This window comes from Synchiropus splendidus, chromosome 1 (assembly GCF_027744825.2).
Source record: "Synchiropus splendidus isolate RoL2022-P1 chromosome 1, RoL_Sspl_1.0, whole genome shotgun sequence".
NCBI classification, from domain to species: domain Eukaryota; kingdom Metazoa; phylum Chordata; class Actinopteri; order Syngnathiformes; family Callionymidae; genus Synchiropus; species Synchiropus splendidus.
In genome coordinates, this window is record NC_071334.1 from 51,908,149 (window position 1) to 51,928,032 (window position 19,884).

A 19,884-nucleotide genomic window follows, 5' to 3' on the forward strand; every position below is an offset into this window, starting at 1 on the left:
GTGAACAATACAGCACTACAGCGTCAGTGTCTCTGCATATTTGATTCTCTAACTGGTAGATTACATCAGCACACGATTCTAGGAACTAGTTATTACATCATCAAAATATGTGCACTCCTGGCTACATTTGAGCAGCCGCCGTCCTCAGGGGGAGCAGAAGTCACGCCCGTCTACTTCCACCTCAGGGGAACTAAGCTAACCAAAAAACATCAACAGGAGTCAGTGGACAGATAAAAGTTGTTTCCTCTTGAAATATGCCATGGATCTCTCATATGATGTCTGGGAATTTGAAAGATCTATTCTAACACCGTGAGAGCGCTGTTTGTCCTTTCCTTTTACTTTAGGTTTTTTGTGTGTGTAATAGCGAACTACTCGCACTTGATAGTCGGTGGAGTGAGAACCAGCAAGAGGCAACAAGCTCTACAGGGTCACGGTATTCAACCTTGTCAGCTAATGTTTGCTAGCTTCTACCTTTGATAGTTCAATGCCTGTCAGTGCCTGATCTGCAAATTCCGGTGTTGGAACCGGAAGTTAGTAACATACATTCGCAAGTTCTGCCACTAATGTTTATGTCGGTTATGTCATGCATGTATGTAAATAGTGTACATTTAACATTGTAACGTGGAAATATATTCTGTGTAATAGAATATATTCTAGTTTTTATTATTGAATCAATGATCATTTTAAGCTCCTGCAATACATTTGACCTGCGCAGTTCATGGCTTCCAATACAGAACAAGCCAAGGACCATGACAGTGATATTTTGATTTATAAAAGGTAAGTCTGGTTCAGTACTGGAATCCAATGAAGATCCTGCAGTTGGATGAATGTACAAAATATTGAGATCGATGGTGTCACGTTTAACCCCAAAACCCGCACAACTGTGATGTGTTTGGGTTATGGTACAGTCCCTGACAAAGGTCTTGTCGCTTATCCCTCTTGAAGAAACAGCTGCTTATAACTTCACTTTCAAGCATTCCATTGATTTTAGAAACGGTTCATATGAATGCCAAAACCCTCCCACCTTGGATCAAATATCACAAAATAAATTTGAATGACTGTAGAGATATTGATCATTTAATGAACCCATAAATGTCACATTTTGGCAAAACAAAAGTTTTGTCGCCCACAGAGAGTAAGGTTGACTTGAACTACAACAAAGTGCTACATAACATTGGTGCGATTCCTTTAATATCTTGTAGGACTTCCATGACCTTGAATGACTCATGACAATGACTCTTACAACTAATTGACGAAATCATCAGGGATGGCAGAGACAGCAGTCTTCCATGCCTCCAACAGCTTATCATGGTTCTTAGATCTAGTCTTCCATGCTTCCATTTTTCCCAGACATGCTCAATGATGTCCATGTCTGGTGGCTCATTTGGCCCTGATCTTCTTCACCTTGAGGAACTTTGATGCAGACAAAAAAGTGTGCACTAAATCACCATCCTGCTGCAAAATCTGATCCCTTTTGTGGTTGGGAATGCAAGAGGTAGCTAATGCCTCTTTATATTTTAGGCTATTGATGTTTCCTTCCACCCTTCAAATCTCTCGCACACCTCCATACCGGATGTAGATCCAGACCGTGAGTTTTCCGCCACCAAGCATTGACACTTTCTGGGTGGAAATTAGCCATTTTTTTATGAAAAAAAAAAAGATTTGCAATTTATTTGAGGGGCACTTAAAGTCAACTTGTACCCAAGCGACACGACTTTAGTCAGGGACTGTATATGAACAGTTAGTTTCAACAAGAGCTCAGAAGAAAGTGGGAGAACTGTACCTCTTCTTTGCAGTGTTGAGCATGCATGAGCACATGGCTACACATTGGGGCTCGGAACCTTCACTTAGAAATTCAGAGTCACTTTAAGGAACACCTTGTGAATCACATGCCGCCATGTTTTATTTTTTTATTTGGTGAAATTCCTTCATCACGAAAGTAGAAACTAAGTACTTATGTGGGCCTGTTATGTCTTCGGTATAGAAGTGACATTGAACGAAATACGAGGTGGCGTCCATGTCCTCTGGGAGGACATATTTGACATAGATTCATTATTTGTAGGCACAAATCTAGCTATGAAACGTTATCTTACATAATCTAGCTATGAAACGCCAAGCGGCAGCTGAAATGTTCACATCCCTCCTTCATTTAAGGTTGCTCTCTACCTTCTGCACAGTAGTTTATCAGTAACATGCTGGGCTGGTTCTACATGATTCTCAATTTCCAGCTGCATTTTACTTATCTCCAAATCCCGACAACCACTAAATATTGTGTGTGTTTCCCTCAATGACCTCCAAATGTGTGCTTTGCTTCTCTTCTCTGTTTACAAAACAGAAACCCTGTGACTCATTCCCAGCTGACAACGCACCTCTGTTACAGTAGATCAGGTGTTCTGCTGAAAGACAGGAGCCTGGAGGTGTCATCTGGATGGAGGTGAGCTAGTGGTGCACGACCATTCAGGGGCAGTCTGTCACTTTCCGACCAGTCCACTATCGCAGTAGCAATCGATCCTGGCATCATGGTGCCGAACACCAAGCTCAGCATCTCTGATAAAAATCTGCCCAGCTCGTGGAAAGACGGTTTTAACGTCATGCTGTGTCCTCGCCAACGCTGTGCAAGATCCCAGCAGACGCTGATTCACATCATTGTGTTCTCACCACACAGATCCTACAGACAGTATCGGCATGAAAATCAAATCATTGCTGATCCAACTGAACCAAATTATTGCTGGAAGTATTCCCAACCAAATAAAGAGGCTTGGATGTGGAACACAGCATTTCAGCCTCAAGAAAGCATTTGAGGGTGTGCAGTCTCTTAAGAGAGCACCAGGGATGTTGAAACAGTTACTGTATAAATGAGAGGCTTAGAGCGTTGAAGCCGATAAAACTGATGCATGAGAAAAGATGGGCTCTTTTTCTTTTTTCAATGTGCAGAATACAAATTCATCGGCGATGTGGTTGTTGGCGTTTTTTTTCCCCTATTTCCCCAAGAGGACTCTCTTGCTTGAGCACTCTTCATATAGTTTTTACACACACACACACACACACACACACACACACACACACACACACACACACAGAGGAGTTTGATTTATCCACTAAACATCTAAGAGGAGCTAATGTTCCTGCAGTTCTGACTGTGGAATAATGACAGTAAAAAAACTATTTAAAATATCAGCGTAGTGTCAAGTAACTAACACTAAATGTTGGCGTATGTTGTCATTTCTGGCTTCCAGTAAAGTTTGTTGTCAGGGGTGTTGCAGTGAAAGTCCTCCAGGCTGGTCGCCTCAGCGTAGTGGTCCCTGTATGAGATAGGCATGGTTAAAAAGAAGGACGAGGGGACTCTCCTGACTGTTCAAAATGAAATAAATAAATAAAAATCTTTGGGCGCGCCGCTTAAAGCAAAGGAATATAACAACTTTAAGCTCTGTTTACATTTTAAAATGATATGGGATCCATCCAAAAATGAGTCTTGAAAAGTGCAAATTCCCCTTCATAAGGCAATTGTCTCCCCGACCTACCAACTCATTGGTCAGTCCTCCACATTAGTCTTGTTTAAATCAGATCAACTATAATGTGTGGGTGACAAGCTGGTATTACTGGTGACAGTCGAAGGTGTGTGGGGAGCATCTTTGACCTTGTAACGAGTCAAGACGTGGAGTGGGACCCAAGTGCAGTGATGAAATCACAAGTATCTTTAATAACAATAAAACCACAACAGAAAGCATCACTGAAGCGGGAGAATCAAAGCAAAGTCTGAATGTCCAAACAGAGTCACCAAACTGGCAGAAGTCCATAAACATGAATAAGAGTCCAACAAAAAGTGTCACCGAACCGAGAGAATCAAACTAACTCAAATCTGGAAACAGAGAGACAAAAGCACAATGAACAGACATAGTCAGTCACAAAATAAACCAGGAAACACACGGAAACAGGAAGAAACAAAACACTAACTCAGGCACCAGGGTTTAAGCGCACAGAAAGCAAGAACGAACGAGGAGAGCCAGTTTACCACGGAAGAAAGGAGGGAGAAAGCAAAACAGGACTCAAGGGACCAAAAAAGTGGAATCATGACAGACAGACAGAGATCTTCACTGCCTCCCAGTTGATGCCGTCTTCGTTGCTTTGTTGCTGTTTGCACCTGCCCCAACTCATTCGCTTTAGTTTAATGCATTTTCTCTATGAGTCAGCTAGTGCCTCCACTGCGATACCTGACTGCAAGGTGAAATTACCCGTCTTTCTTTATGAGCCTTCAGACCTGACATATTTACTGCTTGATTGAAGGTTGCAGAAAAGGTGTGTAAGCGAAATTCTCCGACTGATTTGAATATTTGAATCAACTGGTTATACACTGTGGCTCCATTGCTCAAGGTCAGGCTTCGACCAGGCAAAGCCTTGGGTAAGTTATGATGACGGGTACTATAGCCAGGAACTCTGTTCAATGTGTATACACTGTAAATATGTTCAGATGATGATAATGTTCTATTTTATTCTATTGTGATCTTAGCGCTTAGTGTATATATCAGTGTGTTTTTATTTTTATTTATTTTTATTTCGTATGTTTTTTGAGTAACATTGTATTCTATCTATTTATTCTTGGGCAGGAGTTTTTGTGACAAAAAGCTATTTATAAATAAAGTAATTCTTATTCTGTTTCTCATTTGTCTCATTAGTTAGTTTCCGTCGCTGTGATGTCCATGTTGGATCTGTTTTAAGCCAACACTTTCATCATCACTCGATCACTCTTACAAGACAAGCACCACTACCGATGCACCCGAGGGACACTGGCTGAAGACATTTGTCCAGAAACCACCACAGTTAGGAAACAAGGTGACTTGCTGGGTCATTTTTATCTTTCTAATTCAATCTCACACTGCTGCAGTAGCTTCCCATTAAAACAATGGTGCAACATGTTGGACAGATAAAATGGACTGAGCAACACAAACTTCTGTTTGCATCTCAATAGACATGTACGAATTCCCTCAATCCATCTTGTGATGACACTGGAGGCACTGTGCACTGAAGCGGTAGAAGTATCTGCAATATCAGCCGATAATGAGGGATTTGTCAAATGTTTTTGGGGAAGAAGAGCAGGTTTATGTGAACCAAGAAGTTGTTTTGATGCCAACCACGTCCTTGTGGAAGCAATGATTCACACTATTGTGAGAGGGTGAAGTGTCTGAATGGATCAAACACCGAATGCTAACGTAAATGGAACATAAAGGGTCAGCAGTACAAAACGTATCACTCGTTTAGGTCAACAGCGGGACTGACTGGGCGCAATACTTTATCAATATTTCAAGGGAACAGTGTCGACATTTAATAAAAACTGAAAATATTTGCACATGTTTGTGTTTGTGTACTCCAGACCACTAGTTTGCCGCAAAACACAAAGCCTCCTCACTGCTACCATCAACATCGTTTGCCGATCGTTCTAATTCTCACAGTTTTCAAATGTGAACATTGGTCTCTATAAATACATCAAGTATCACATGATCTGGCATACCAAAATCCACAAAGATGTTTCTGCTCCATCCACCCAAGTGCATCTGTGTAAACACTCTGGTTTAAGGATGTCAGCAGCAGCAGCAGCTAATGTTTGTTTGACATTTTGACACGGTCACGCGAATGATTTGCAAGGTCACATTAGAAGCAAGAGGTCATACTGACCCTGTAGCAGCAAACTGGACTTATTCTAGGGAAGGTGCTTCATAAAAGTTGGGCTCTGCAAACAGCTCTTTGCTCCTCTGGGGAAGCCAGAAACAAAAAACAGCGTGACCGCAGCATCAACTCTCCACGAGGCTGAGGATTCGCAGAATATCCAAATCATCCCATTGAGGATTCCCTTCTGCCAAATGTGTTCATATTTTCTTACGACTTCCACACACAAGTCTGCAATTCTGAGAAATACATGTTGTTAACCGTCTCCAGAAGTGTTTTCTGTCTTTGCAGGTGCAACTTTGAGCTGAAATCATTTTGGATCATTTCGGAGGCGCAACTAAAGCTGGACTCATATTGAAAACGTACAAAAGCTTTCACTAAGTAAAACCAGATGTTGCAAACTGTTGCAGTGAGAGCTCGCAGTGTTGCAGAAGTCTCTTGACTGGTTGGTTCACCTGAGTAACACACCCATTGTCAGAGTGCCATTGTGCAGTCTGCGGACGGTGACTGAGTCCTGTAAGTTCAGGCAGGTGACCTCCAGCTTGTTTTCTTCTCACCACAGGGCCCCTTCTCAAAAGGAAGTGAGAGGAATGTGATCTCGAAACAAGTGTACAATCCACTCATCCGCATGTTTACTTGGGCTTTTTTAACATTTACTGTCTTCATTTCACGTTGCTTTTTTATTTATTTATTTATTTTTATTTATTTATATTGCATTCCAGTCTTGTCCAGCAACCCGTATGACTTTTTTTTTCTGCATATGAATTATATATTTTTTTAAAAGTTAAGGGAAAAACAAATATCAATATTCCTGCCCACAATTTTACCAATTTATTTACACAAACGTTTCCCCAAGCCCTGCCTGGTTTGTCCTTCTTTCTGCTTTTCAGTTATCTCTGCTGCACATGTCACAATCCAAAGCATTAAACATATCATTGATGTTCAATGTAAACTAAATATAGTCAGTGGATATAAATATATACAAATACAAATTCAAATACCCCATTGGTCTTAAAAGTCACGTGGTTTCACCAGAACAAGATCAGAACCAGGTTTCTGGTTTCGACTCAAACCTTTTCAACACCTACACATTATTCATTTTAAAAAGTCATCAGTTAAACAGGATTAAAATATCCTGATTAAAATCCTAAATATATGCCTCACTAAAACCACGATGAACGAAAAGCTTCTAAAGACCAGTCCACACTGCACGTAGACCTCATGGATTTTAAGAGGCCTAGTGTGTTGCCGCTCCCACAGTTAGAGGGAGGCTGTTTCACAGTCAGACACCAGCCACAGAAAATCTTGATCTCCATGGATCATCCTTCTGGTCCAATGCAAAATGGTGAAAGACAAATGAGAAGAAATTGCTGGGAGCTCCTATTCCAAATTCTACTCTCAGAGGGATACTAATAAATCTGCCCCTTTTTGGGTTTGCGTCTGTGTGTGTGTACCTTTTTAACCTGTCCTTGTGAGGACCCTTTCTTGGAAACACACCTCCTTGTGAGGACCTTATGCCTTTATGGGGACCACTTGGCTGGACCCCACAAATCCAAGCTTCAATGTGAGGATGAAGACGTCAAAATAACTGGGGTGATTAGAACTGCCATGTGTTATAGCCGTCTGTGACCAACTTCCATTTTACGGCACCAGAATTTCTGCTGGCCCACATCAGGCAGTGACAGTGGGAACAAAAACTGCGCCCACTGTGGGCGATAATGGGCAAGATAATTTCCAGGTCCCGTCCTCACCCAGTGTCGTATCCTTTCAGAGAGTCTGAGGCGTAATGATGCTGTGCTGTTCCAACAATAGGGTCTGCAGCTGGTGCTATTCGTGTTCCTGATTGGGTTGAGGCTAATGATTAGAATGGAGAGTCAGGATAGGTCTCCCTTTTTCTCTCTGATCATGTGGTTAATGTTGCAGTTTGCCTTAGCCAACACAAGCATAGACTTTCTTGACAGCAAATTATCACCCCTGGGTTTGTGGCGCATTCACTGACATAGAATCAGAACTACTGTGGTGAAAGTGATGTTCTGATAAAAAAAAAAAAAGGTTAGAATAAAAACAATCATATGATATTGAAATGATGTGGGCTTTAAAACATTGTTATTGAATTCATCATTTTATGCTTCATATCCACTTTATGTTAATGTTCTAAACCAGTCAAATATGGAGCCATTAATCTGAATCTTTTCAAGCATCAAATAGCATTTCATGTTTCAATACATAAGGGTTATTGCTACAGCTGTTATTTCACAAAAAGCACAGACTTTTTTTAAACGTTGAATTACACATTTATTTTCTCGTCACATCTGGAGGAAAACACTATCCTTTTGGGTAGCACTGGTCGAGTATCCGGGTCACTATTTCACTTTTTATTTAACCGGTTAGAATTTTAAGGTTCAAACCACGAGCCTGAATATAGACGACCAAAAAAAAATGTCATAACATGATACTAATCGTTGTTAAGATTTCGGTTGCTCCCCTACTAGTGTCGGGGAAACATCACTGAATGACTCATTTTACCACTGAAACATTTCCTCTCCATCAGTGTCAGTGTGTCCGACGGAGCAAGATGATGTGCGAGCGGTCCAGTCTGGAGACATGCCAGCACCCGCCCTGAGACATCAGCATCACAAGCGCGCCTCCCCCTCCAAACCTTCTTTGACATGTACCCATCGTTAAAGGCTTCGCCTCTGGCTCTTTCTTTTTTTGACGAGGCAAACTCGAAGCCGCACATCGTGCATTCTGCTCGCACGCCGTGAGGGTCAAACCGCAGCGGGAGCGAGAGGACAAACTGCCTGCTGGCTTTTTGTGGAGATCCCGCGCTGTCGACGCGAGAGGAGGCGACGCAAAGTATCTGGATCGTTAGACGCCGTCGCTCTGCCGGTGATTTTCCACCGGCGTCGCTCGGTTGGGTTGTTGGCTGTGGATGCGGTGATATCGCGCACCTGTGGATGCGTCACGCAGCCCCCTGATGTTCGGACTCGGAGCTCAGACAGAATCCAGTTGATAAGTCGCAGCTCCATCCACCAGCCGGCGTCATGCCGTTCATTATTTCCGTCTTGATGATGGCTCTTCTCAGCATCAGCGGTTGCGGGTCGTCGTACGTTCCGTGCGAGCTGTGCGACTCCAAGGCCCGCGCCATGTGCCCGCCGGTGCCGGCGAGCTGCAAGGTGGTCGTCAAGGAACCGGGCTGCGGCTGCTGCCTGACCTGCGCCCTGGACGAAGGACAGTCGTGCGGCGTGTACACGGGGCCGTGCACGCGTGGACTGCGGTGCCTGCCCAAGAACGGGGAGGAGAAGCCGCTACACGCGCTGCTGCACGGCCGCGGCGTGTGTCGGAACGAGAAGTTGTACAAACTGCTGCATCCCTCCAAGGGTAGGTCCACTTAAACCTGTCACATTCGTCATGCCCGTCGGTACTTCTGGCTGATGGTAGTATGTGATGTAGAGATGACTAAAATACTCCAGTTTGGAATGTAACACGCCTGAACCCCTGCGTCAATGTAGAGGCTGTGCATTGTTAACGCTCCTCTAATGTTGCATGATTCAGTGTCCCTCATGCTCAAACGTTGAGGGCTGTCATGAGTCTTCATTTTTCACGACTTTTAGCGGAAGTTTGGATGAATAAAACAACCAAGAAATTATGTGAAATAGAATATATTTCACAATTACCGATACCGATCAGCCGGAATGCCGATCACCGATATCGGTCACATGGATTGTCAATGAATTTGTAATGAAAATGATAAAACCTTCTGCATACAAGATAAAAAAAAAAACGAACCATTAAGTTGTTTTGATTCAAACAGGTTTTTATACACCTCTTCCAGGAGGTAAAAAAAAAGTAGAAAAACCTTGCAAAATGCAGCGACTATTCTGTCAGAACGACAAATGAAAAACATTTAATTCGATGTGAGACGTCGCGGTGTGGTAAATCTCGAGAGACTCTGCAATGTCCGTGAGAAGTTGACATACTGGCCGCTTGTAACGGGACACCGAGACAGAGAGCACTGCATCAATGACAGTTTCCACTCCGGACATTTTCAAAAGTTACTGACTCAGGCGGCCAACAAATGCTGCACCCGACTCCAAAACGCGACGGATTCGGTCGTTTCCGTCACCCCGTAATCGACACCCGAGAAAGGCTGGTCGTCTACCTCGGTGAAATCAATCAAAATTATTTCTTTGGCAATTAGTTTATCGCTCTGAATGTCCCGCCCGGACTGGCGGGTGTTGCTAAGCGTTAGCTGCACTAACAGCCTGCTGAACCAGCGCTCTCACTTTCATGAGCCTGGAAAACTCTCCGTGCACCGTCAGGTGCTGGTGCTTTAAATGCCGTATTGAATTTAAAGGTGCTTCCCTGCACAGCATTTTCCCATGCATGTTTTGCAGGATGCAAACTTTACATGACGAGAGCTGAAGGAAGTTCACAAAATAAAACCAAATGAAAAGCAGACTATCATACTAATTTCTTCAATAGTTTGGCAACCATATGATTATTGTATTTTCGGGAATGAAGCTGTCTGTGACTTGAAGCAGACAGGAATGAATCATGGCAACCTCGGTGACACCTCTCTGATGGGAGCAAGTCAGACTAATATGGGTCACAGCCCTCTTTCAAGGGCCTGATACCTGTAATTACCAGCGCGCACGACTCAAAAGCCCACCTGCGTCTGACCCCGTGAACTCTCTCAACAATTGGTGCAGAGTGCTGATCAACCTGTCATCTAGGTTTAAAAAGACGGAGCGGTAAATCAGTAGGTTTTGCGTGAGTGGCCCATCGCCCCAGGGCCCCATTCCTCATGGAACAAGGGAGAAGATCATAGGTGGTAATCTTTGAGGCTCCTTGTTGGCTCACAAGTGTTGCTATGTCTGCAGTGGCCTTGGTCTAGCCACTTACCCCCGATGCAGGCTTTTAGGTGGGAGGGCGTCTGGACGTCGTGAGGACTGAACTGCTGAATTTGAAAAAATGGACGCCCAGTTTTTCCAAGCAGGACGCCCTGAATCTCCGACCATCAGTGCCTTTAAAACGCCCTACACATAGTGTCATCACACTGGTTTCCATGAAAAAGGTGTTTCCGCCCAGTAATTTCACAGAATAACATCGAAATTCGCTGATCCTCGACCTGTAGCTTGACCGCCATATTTGTGTACCAGCGTAATCTGGCGGTTATCCACATCTGGTGAGTCGCCACACTCGCAGCATGGAAGTGCTGTGATTGGTGGGATGTCTGACGCTGGTGACAGGAAGACACCACGAGTTCCGAACTATAAACAATCGTTTACAAAAGTAACTCAGAGCTTTTTAATCGGAGGAGTATTTTGGTGTTTCTTTTGGCACAAAGCTCCTCCACTCGCTCCAGCGCAAAGCGCTTGCCGCAAAATAGCTTAACAGAGATCAAAATTCACGTGGATCTATTTATTTAATCAAGAGTTAAGCCATCATATATATTTTTGTTTGAATTAATAAATGATTAAATATGTGAAACTTCAGAAAACAGATGCACAGCTGTTACAACTGTTGCTTATCTTGCTTAAATATATGAAAGAAGATGAACAAAACTGTAGACATTTAGCTTGTAGTAAGGGAAGGAGTCATGATAAAAACATGTATTTTTTTTTATGAATGGGTCAGCTGAGAGAAACAGCTGCGCAGGAGACTCCTGCATCTGAAAGTGTTACTGTGGCAACAGCTGCTGAGTTCATCTCTGTTAACCGTTATTTGACTCAAGTGTTTGTTTTATAAAATGTTATTTTTGTACAAATGGATGTTTGCAGCTTGTTTTTTGCAACGCAAGTTGTTAAGTCAGTCGTTGACATGGTGTGTAGGGAGGTGAATGGGCTTGGGGCGGGGCCCTGTTTCAAAATCCTAGCTAAAAGGCCGGCCCTTAGCTGTTGGGTTGCACGGGCAGCAGCTGGTGCAAAGAGGCCCAGCCTGTCCTGTCCCCAGAGACCTCCTCTAGCTGTTTTGGAACTGTTTTGGGATAAAACTTATTACTGGAGTTTGTCTCCAGCATCATTATTTGTTTATGTTTAAATATAATAATAATTAAATGTTTCAAGTCTCTGGTAGAAGGTGCTGGTGTCTGACAGACTGCTCTGCCGGCTTTATTTAGGGTTAAATTGAGCCGTATGTCTGCAGTATCTCATGCCTCTTAACAGTTGTCTTTAACTATGGACCAGTCTGGACACATTCCCTAGATGCTATTGAAGAAACATTAGAAATAGTGTGAATAAATGATCATTTAGTCATATACTATTCTCCAAATCATCATACAAACTGTCCTTTGTCTTGTGTGATGAAAAGCCTTTTTGCAATTCTCGCTCCTAAAATGGTTGTTTTTCATTGCCTTATTGAAGATTTCACAAATACTTTGACCGTCTTAGTATTTGTTGATGGTCGTAGAATTAGCGCTGCCTTTGAGAGTGTGTCAATGATAAGTGAACCCTAATGGGGACGCAGAAGAGGATGCGGCCGCCAATACCGAGGCGGAGCTCTGTCCAATATCCAACTATTTTCACCACAGTGTTTCGCCGAGGTTCCAGCGCAGCAGGAGACCTGCATGTGTTGGTGTGAACCAAGGCAGACGAGTGCGTCAGAGAACCTATGAGGACCACTCCATAATAAAATAAACAGGGATCCAGAGGCTCAGAGTCGACCAATGTGATGATCAAAGGTTCCCTGTATTAAAAACAAGTTTAAAACTACGATCATGAACCAACACCACACTCTCCACAACTGTCACACGCCGGTGTCAGCCGTCAAACACAGCAGAGCCGGAGAGGGCAGTGCGCCATCACGGTCTGGTCATGTTCATGTATGCAGGTCAAATGCAGCGAGTGAGCCGTGTATTTATCAAATTTATCGTGAGATGCAGAATTGTCATCGTGGAGATTGTGTTTGGCGGTATACCAGGGATGGGCGATAACTTATCGGTATATCGCGATAAGTTATCGCCCATCCCTGTTAGCTTGGTATTTTGATTCACACGGATGTGCCTCATTTTATATATATATATATATATATATATATATATATATATATATATATATATATATATGTTTTCAAGCACAGAATTAAGAGGCTTTTCATCCTCCTGTATAAATTCTGCTCACAGAGGTGGAAAAAAAAAGTTTCTCAAATTTTTTTTCTTGACAATATGAAGTGCCAATATTTTTAAACACATATTGACTGCATAATAAGCATGATATCTGTCTCATATAGTCATGTCATATCCACTTCTGCTCAACAGAGCAGCCGATCAAACAAACAAGTTTAATATTGTTGACAGACTTTTATTTCCAAACACCAACTATGGACTGGTTGCTGGGTATATATATATATATTCACTCCATGAATATATGTCAGATTGGTTTGCAAACAAAACGAAAACCAGATTAATGGCCCTTTCAGTTACACTGCTGTAATAGTTAAAACTGAAAGTGATGTTCTCAAGCATGTTTGAGAGGCTTTTCATCCTCCTGTATGAATTCAGCTCTCAGAGATGAGCGTGATTCACAGTGGAAACAGAAGACGGCGGAGGTTCTTTCAGTACATGCAGGATTTAACAAGAGTAAGGATAAGCAAGTGAGGACTTGCTGCCACTGATAATGCTGATCTGTCTTGGGTTGATCCTGAAAGGGGAGGAAAAAAATCTGTCAGGGAGAAAGTGAGCAGGAAATCTCATCTGTTTCCAAGAAGTTGTCATTGCAGAAATAATATGACATCATCACTCCTGTCATTATGAAGGGGCTTTGGCCCGGCGGGGGGGGCTCGTGAGATTTTAAGCACCATTCTCAACAAAGTGTTGACCTTGTTTCCCCAGTTAGCTTAGTAGCTTAGTGATCACGTCAGTACTGCACACAGAGGGGTTTACATGTAGAGTTTGCAAATCTGACAAACTGAAGCTGAAATAGTGCGTGACACAGCAGTGGAAGTGGGCCAGCGCTGGCTTAGGACATGTACCAGGGTAATGCAGGCAGCGAGAAATAAAGGGGAAGAGCGTTTCAAAGTGCTTTTGGGATTCAGAGTCGCAGCCAGTTGGAAGAGAGGCTGGGGTCAGAGCTATCAAAGGAACATCAGGGTTCCCCATAATTGAGCAGTGCTCTGTTTTAAAACTTTATGGAAATGCAGGGTTTTATTTGTTTTTAAAAATAATGCAATATGAATCACAATCCAAAAATAGTTTTGTGGTGGTGGAGTGGGATCTATGGACTCCTGAAATAATTCACATTTTCATTGTCTGTTCAAATTGGCCACATATTATCATGAGATTTCCTTTTAAATGAGAGTCCAGAGTTATTTTAATGAAAAAACATGGAACATGGAACGTTTAGCTTCACTTCATGAGGATTTGCATAACCTGCAGATATATCATATCATCGGTTCCATGACCGGAAAAACATCGGTTTGCAAATGTTCCCATTAAAGAAGAGTATGATGATGCAAGGGCTCCAGCCCTGGACGTAATAGTGATGTGCGATATGGCCTAGTATAGTATTGATGGGCTGGTGAGGCTTCATGAAACAGTGTCCTTATTTTCAGAGGCCACCAGATGGTGCTCTCTGTTCTAAAATCTTTGGATTTAAACAACCGTTTCAGTGAAACCTCACATCATTTTTAAACCAAGAGCAGCATCTGGTGGGCACTGAAAATAAAGACACTGTTTCACTGTTTCATGAAGCCTCACCAGTGCATCAAGACTGGATAGCAGCCACGAGATTCCAAACATCACATCTTTGTTGACGTTTTTTTAACATTTATCATTCAGAACATGCTCTAACCAAATAATAAATCAAATCATGTGCTGCGCTGCATCACAAGCGTCATGTAGTAGCGACACGCGAGCTAATGTGTTGAAATTTTGGGTTCTTTTATACTGTTGGAGATCGAGAATTTTGTCTGGAATATTTAAAAAAAATATGTAAAAAATATCCAAATATCAACTTTCTTTGACAAACATATATAAATGTGTTCTCAACTATTTATGCATTTTTTTTAAATAGTGTAAGTGGACATTGGATATTTGGTATTATTCGGCCAAGATATAAAAGATAAAGATTTTTTTTTTTTTTCGGCTTCAGCCAATTTCCAGTTTGGTGTATCCCTTGTATCATTAATCCTGCCATGTTGGTAATTTGTGAAGTTGAGAGGTAAAATTACTCTACATGCTTTGGGGAAGACACAGAGGAGGGTGATGGTAATTCTTGGAATCAGGTTTCGGTGACTACATCATTTACCTGTTTATTCTTGTCTGTAGCATTCTTTCGTGTTGCACTGCAGTGTATGATTGAACAGTTAAACCTTGGCACAAGTGTCTCTTTACACAAGCGTTTCCCACTCTGTCTTGAAGAACACAAACAAGGTGATTCACAAAGATCCTTGTGTGAACCTTTGTGTGCACTGGATGGTGGTTTGTAGGTGTTTAACTGGAATTGCATGGGCAAGGGAAGCGTGCACACTTCCCCATCATTTGGAGCCTTGGACAGCTCTTCTGAAAATGCGACTGCTGAATGGTGCAATGAATGCAGAATGATATTAGTATTTTATGACTTGTTTTTAGTCTTTGTTGTCATTGGCTGCCGTGACACGTTGAACTTCTCCACTGCTGGACAAATAAATGACGTCGAAGTCAATTTCATAACAAAAGTTTTTCATGAAACAGTGAAACACATGCACTTTACCACCATTTCCAGCCGAAAGAATTTGGCAGCTGAATTTTGGGTGCATCCCTCATGACAAGGCTAGTGAGATTTTGAATTATTGTATTTTATTGCATAGCTATTTGTTCTAATTACAAAAATGTATTCAGGTTCACTGACATGATATCAACCAACACATAATTAAAGAACGTTTTTGGCTTATGTGTACAAAACATTTCAATAAATATACTACTAGTCATCACATTGTAGCGGCACTCGAGCTCGCTTATACGTATCAAGGCAACAAACAGATGTCGAGCATCTTAATTTGGAGTTAATGTTTTTAACAGTGTTGAAGTTTTCGCTTCTTTTATAGTGTTGGAGAGCAAGAATAGAATTGGAGTTTGCTATGAGTGTTCAACCTATGTAGAGCATTCTATTTACCTTAAGCATCAATTATATAGAAGATTTTTTTTGTCTGAAATATTTAAAAATATATAAAAAATACAAATATGGAATATCCAATGTTTTGAACATTGGATATTCCATATTATTGGGCCACAAATTCTTTCGGCTTCAGCCATAAACTGATATGATATTATAAATTAGACGAATGATGCAGACGAGTGCAATGCTCGGCTGTCATAACTGGGTCAAACACGCCGCCATCTTGAGAAGTAACTGGAAAAGCTGGCTGAATGCACTGAGGCGGAGGAAATCGTGTGCGATATCAGCAATGTTTTGAGTGACTTGTCGACGTTTTTTGAGGAAGAAGAGCCTGTACATGTTTGCTGAAAGTGTGTCTTTCTGGAAGCAACGACCTAACCGTCTCAGAGGATGGAGGTTCCACTTCTAAGATCGGTCAGTTAAATTAAAATGAAGATGAGCTGGGTGTGAAATGCTCTTTAGATGGGTCATCTGTACAAAATGTGTCATGTGTGGACGAATGGACCAAAAAATTATCTTCAATTGGGGCCGAAATGTTCCTTTATCGTACCAATGTACATACATATGATCGTAGCATTGTACTGCTGACGTAGTTGCTTCACAATTTCCGATGACACTCTGTATTTTTTGGGGAGGAGAACAGGCTCACAAGCTCAGAGCCATGATTGGAAGACCCAGCGGTGAATCTGGGATGTGCTTTCTGACGCTGGTGGGCTTGTTTGCCTGCCCCCTAGTGGATAAGTGGACAGGATCCGACTCTAGTGATGTCATCCAAGCATGTTTTGGGTTCTTGCCATTAGTGCAACACTGCAATGAATTTGAATTGAGTTTCACACAATATTTACTGTTCAATTTCAACAGAACCAACTTTCTAGACGATACACAGTATGATCATTTCAGTCCTGCATGCTCCACTACTTGTTGGTGACACTGCAAATAGATTTTGCAATCAATTCATAATGAACTGGTTTCCATTTTTCATTTCAGATGTGGGGCCACACGTCCTGCTGCCAGGCCCAGAATCCATGATGCCCCAAACCAAAGTGCCCTTATACGGACGAGACCACATCAGTAGTCGGAAGGCTCAGGCAATGAAGCAGGCCAAAGACCGCAAGAAACAGCTGGCCAGACTGGGACCCAGCAGCAACCTGGACTTCCCCCTGCACACGCTGGACAAGCTGGAGCCCGAGTTTGTGAGTGGAGAGCATTTGACTGGCTTTAATTGTACACATTGCTTCAGCAGTGACTGATGGGATTATAGAGGCATGTCTAAATATGATTCTGTAGCTCCAGGCTGCGTTTGTCTCTCTAACCACGAAGCAAATGATTTGTGACAAATGAGCAGAGCTGCCCCACAGGGCCCCGTTCACATATGACTGTGTGCCAGGATTGTGAACACTTTCCTCAAAGCTTTTTCTCTGTCCCATTTCTGCAGCTAGGCTGCTCTTGACTATAGCCTTTAGCTGCTCCATTGTAACTGCTGTTACTATGCACTCATCCACGGCTCTGTGTGTGTGCAGGGCCCCTGCAGGAGGAGACTGGATAATCTGATTCAGAGCATGAAGGACACCTCTCGAGTCCTGGCTCTCTCTCTGTACATTCCCAACTGTGACAAGAAAGGCTTCTTCAAGCGCAAACAGGTAGGAATTCCTGACAATATATTTGACCTATAATTTATTTGGTTTCATCGAGTGAACAAATTGAATCCCGAATGTAAGTCTAATAAGAAGTGATGGGCTGATGAGGCTTCATGAAACAGTGTCCTTATTTTCCAAGGCCACCAGATGGTGCTCTTCGCTCTAAAATCTTTGGATTTAAACAATTTCCATGAAACCTCACATCACTTTTAAACTAAGACCGCCATCTGGTGGGATCTGGAAATTAGGACACTGTTTCATGAAGCCTCATCAACCCATCTCTACTAATAGGGTTCATGGACTTTCTTCTATCTCACCTGTACTCCCCATCTGGAATAGCCTAATGTTGAAAAAAAATCCAAAACAGCCACCAACATATCAAGAAGTGAAGGGCTGATGAGGCTTCATGAAGGTGTTCCACACACCTTCTGCTTTGCTCATAACCTCTGATCAACCTACTGATCTCTTGAAATGACAATGCTTCATGAAGCTTCTCAGACTCAATCCCATGCGCCATGTTGCCAGAACTGCCTCCATCAGCCTGTTGTTTTTGCTCCTTTGAGCTTCTCCTCTGATAATTCTGATCTCTGAAAGTGAAGCTGTCCACCAGCCCGTTGGTCCCTCTCCTGTGGTGACCTCAAAAAATGAATAAATAAAACTTCCATTTATCTCCAAAACAGTAGCTCCACAAAGTTGCCCTCATCACCACACCAGCTCCAGCCCCACCTCTGTCCTCTGCACTGCACCAAAGCTGCTCTCTCTGAAATCACAGAGAGCTAGCAAAAAGGACGAAAACAAAAACCATGGATTCACAGACGGTAACAATTCATTTGTGTCATGTTTCAGTGTAAGCCATCTCGCGGTCGCCGAAGGGGCATCTGTTGGTGTGTGGACCGATTTGGAGTGAAGGTCCCTGGAATCAACTATGCTAGTGGCGATCTTCAGTGCAAAGATCTGGACAGCAATAGCAACAACAATGAATGATAACAATGTTGGAATTGAAAATGTGTCGGATACTAGCACCTCACTTGTAAGTTCATGCCTCGTCAAAACATCAGTTAAGAACATATATATATACATACATATATAGATGACAAGGCATAATTAAAATGTGACTTCCTATCATTGTATATTCTGACTCATCAACACTGCCACTGTTTATGGTTTCTGTGGCTTTTTCAAGATTCCCATCAGGAGGATGTCCTCACTAGATGGGGAAAAAAAGAGCATGTGTCTGTTTTGTCAGCACAATTTATTTTCTTTGTGTTTAAAGTCAGGAAGCTTTGCGCAACAATACGGAACTTAACATCACTTATTAAGCAGTGAAACCTGTTTTAAAAAATGGTATTTCCTCAGGATTCTTGTATGTACGACATCAACACGTGGGATCTCAGTTATCGTGGTGCCCACTTTGCCACTGTGGTGTTTTTATAGTCTGCATACCTGATATTGCAGTTCAGATGGAGGTAGCGTACCCACATCAGAGCACGAGTTTCCATGTGTTTGCTCTGAACAGGATCGTTGAAGGTCAGCGAAAAGGACCAAACTGTAAAATCAACTCAAGGCATTTGGCTTTCATGTCAGTGTAAATGTGCTGTTGCATCATATCTGGTTGAATCTGTGTGCATCTTGAAGTGTCAAAAACAAACCTCTGGTGATATTTGTACATGTGAGTAGCCCATTTTCCTTGGCACACAAATTGTATGCAAAGTCTCCCCGGTGCTGCCCCTGTTCTGAGCATGTTCGGTCGTCACTGCCACCACAGGCAAATGTTGACCTTTGGGGTTGCAGTGAGTGTCCAGCCTTCTGCGAAGAGCAAGGTTGCTGGTTGAGTTTGTATGTAAATTCAAGTGCCTTTTGCTCCACGACACTTTGAATTCTCATTTGCATGTGGTTCTTTTTTGTCTCATCGGCTGAAATTGCGGAGGATAACATTATTGTCCAGAAGAAAAGTTTCAACATTCCTACCTATGTGTGTATGTATCTTGGTCAAATGACACATTTCATTCTGGCGCCTTTAGAAAAAAGAATTATGATGATGTGAAAAATATGTGAGAAATATTTATCAGATGTGTAATCTGTTTTTGTATTGATAAATCACTATTTAAATAAAGCTGAACTCAGAGGTGTGTGATCGTGTTGCTTTTGCTTCATGTTATTTGGAAGGCACAGCAGCTGGTCGTTGTGGCGCTACATGTATATGTTTGTCCCTCTTCCCTCTGACAGGAGGCTGCGGTCAATCCAGACCAGAACCTCCCGCCACAGTCTTCCCCTCGGCCGTCAGACTGTTCAGTTCGTGAACAGCCCTTGTTGTTTGCGGGTTATTTATTTATTAGTTACCTCTACTACTATTGTTGTATTTTATTTTATTTTACTGGAGAACCTCCTAAATTAAACTCTACTCCCTTTTATACGCATGTTCGCACATATGTAGCGTGACTGGTTGAGGTAAACCGGTCGTGACTCTGCTTCAACGGTACGATGACCTCACA

General features: G+C 42.4%; 1 protein-coding gene across 1 annotated transcript; it reads left to right on the plus strand.

Moving 5' to 3' along the window:
* The first annotated feature begins 8,236 nt into the window (after nt 1-8,236).
* On the plus strand, nt 8,237-19,515 carry LOC128752225 (insulin-like growth factor-binding protein 5). Its single transcript, XM_053853205.1, has 4 exons — nt 8,237-9,042; nt 16,743-16,948; nt 17,276-17,395; nt 18,239-19,515. The coding sequence occupies exons 1-4, from the start codon at nt 8,706-8,708 to the stop codon at nt 18,374-18,376; spliced, it is 801 nt and encodes a 266-aa protein (XP_053709180.1). The 5' UTR covers nt 8,237-8,705; the 3' UTR covers nt 18,377-19,515.
* Nucleotides 19,516-19,884: the final 369 nt, after the last annotated feature.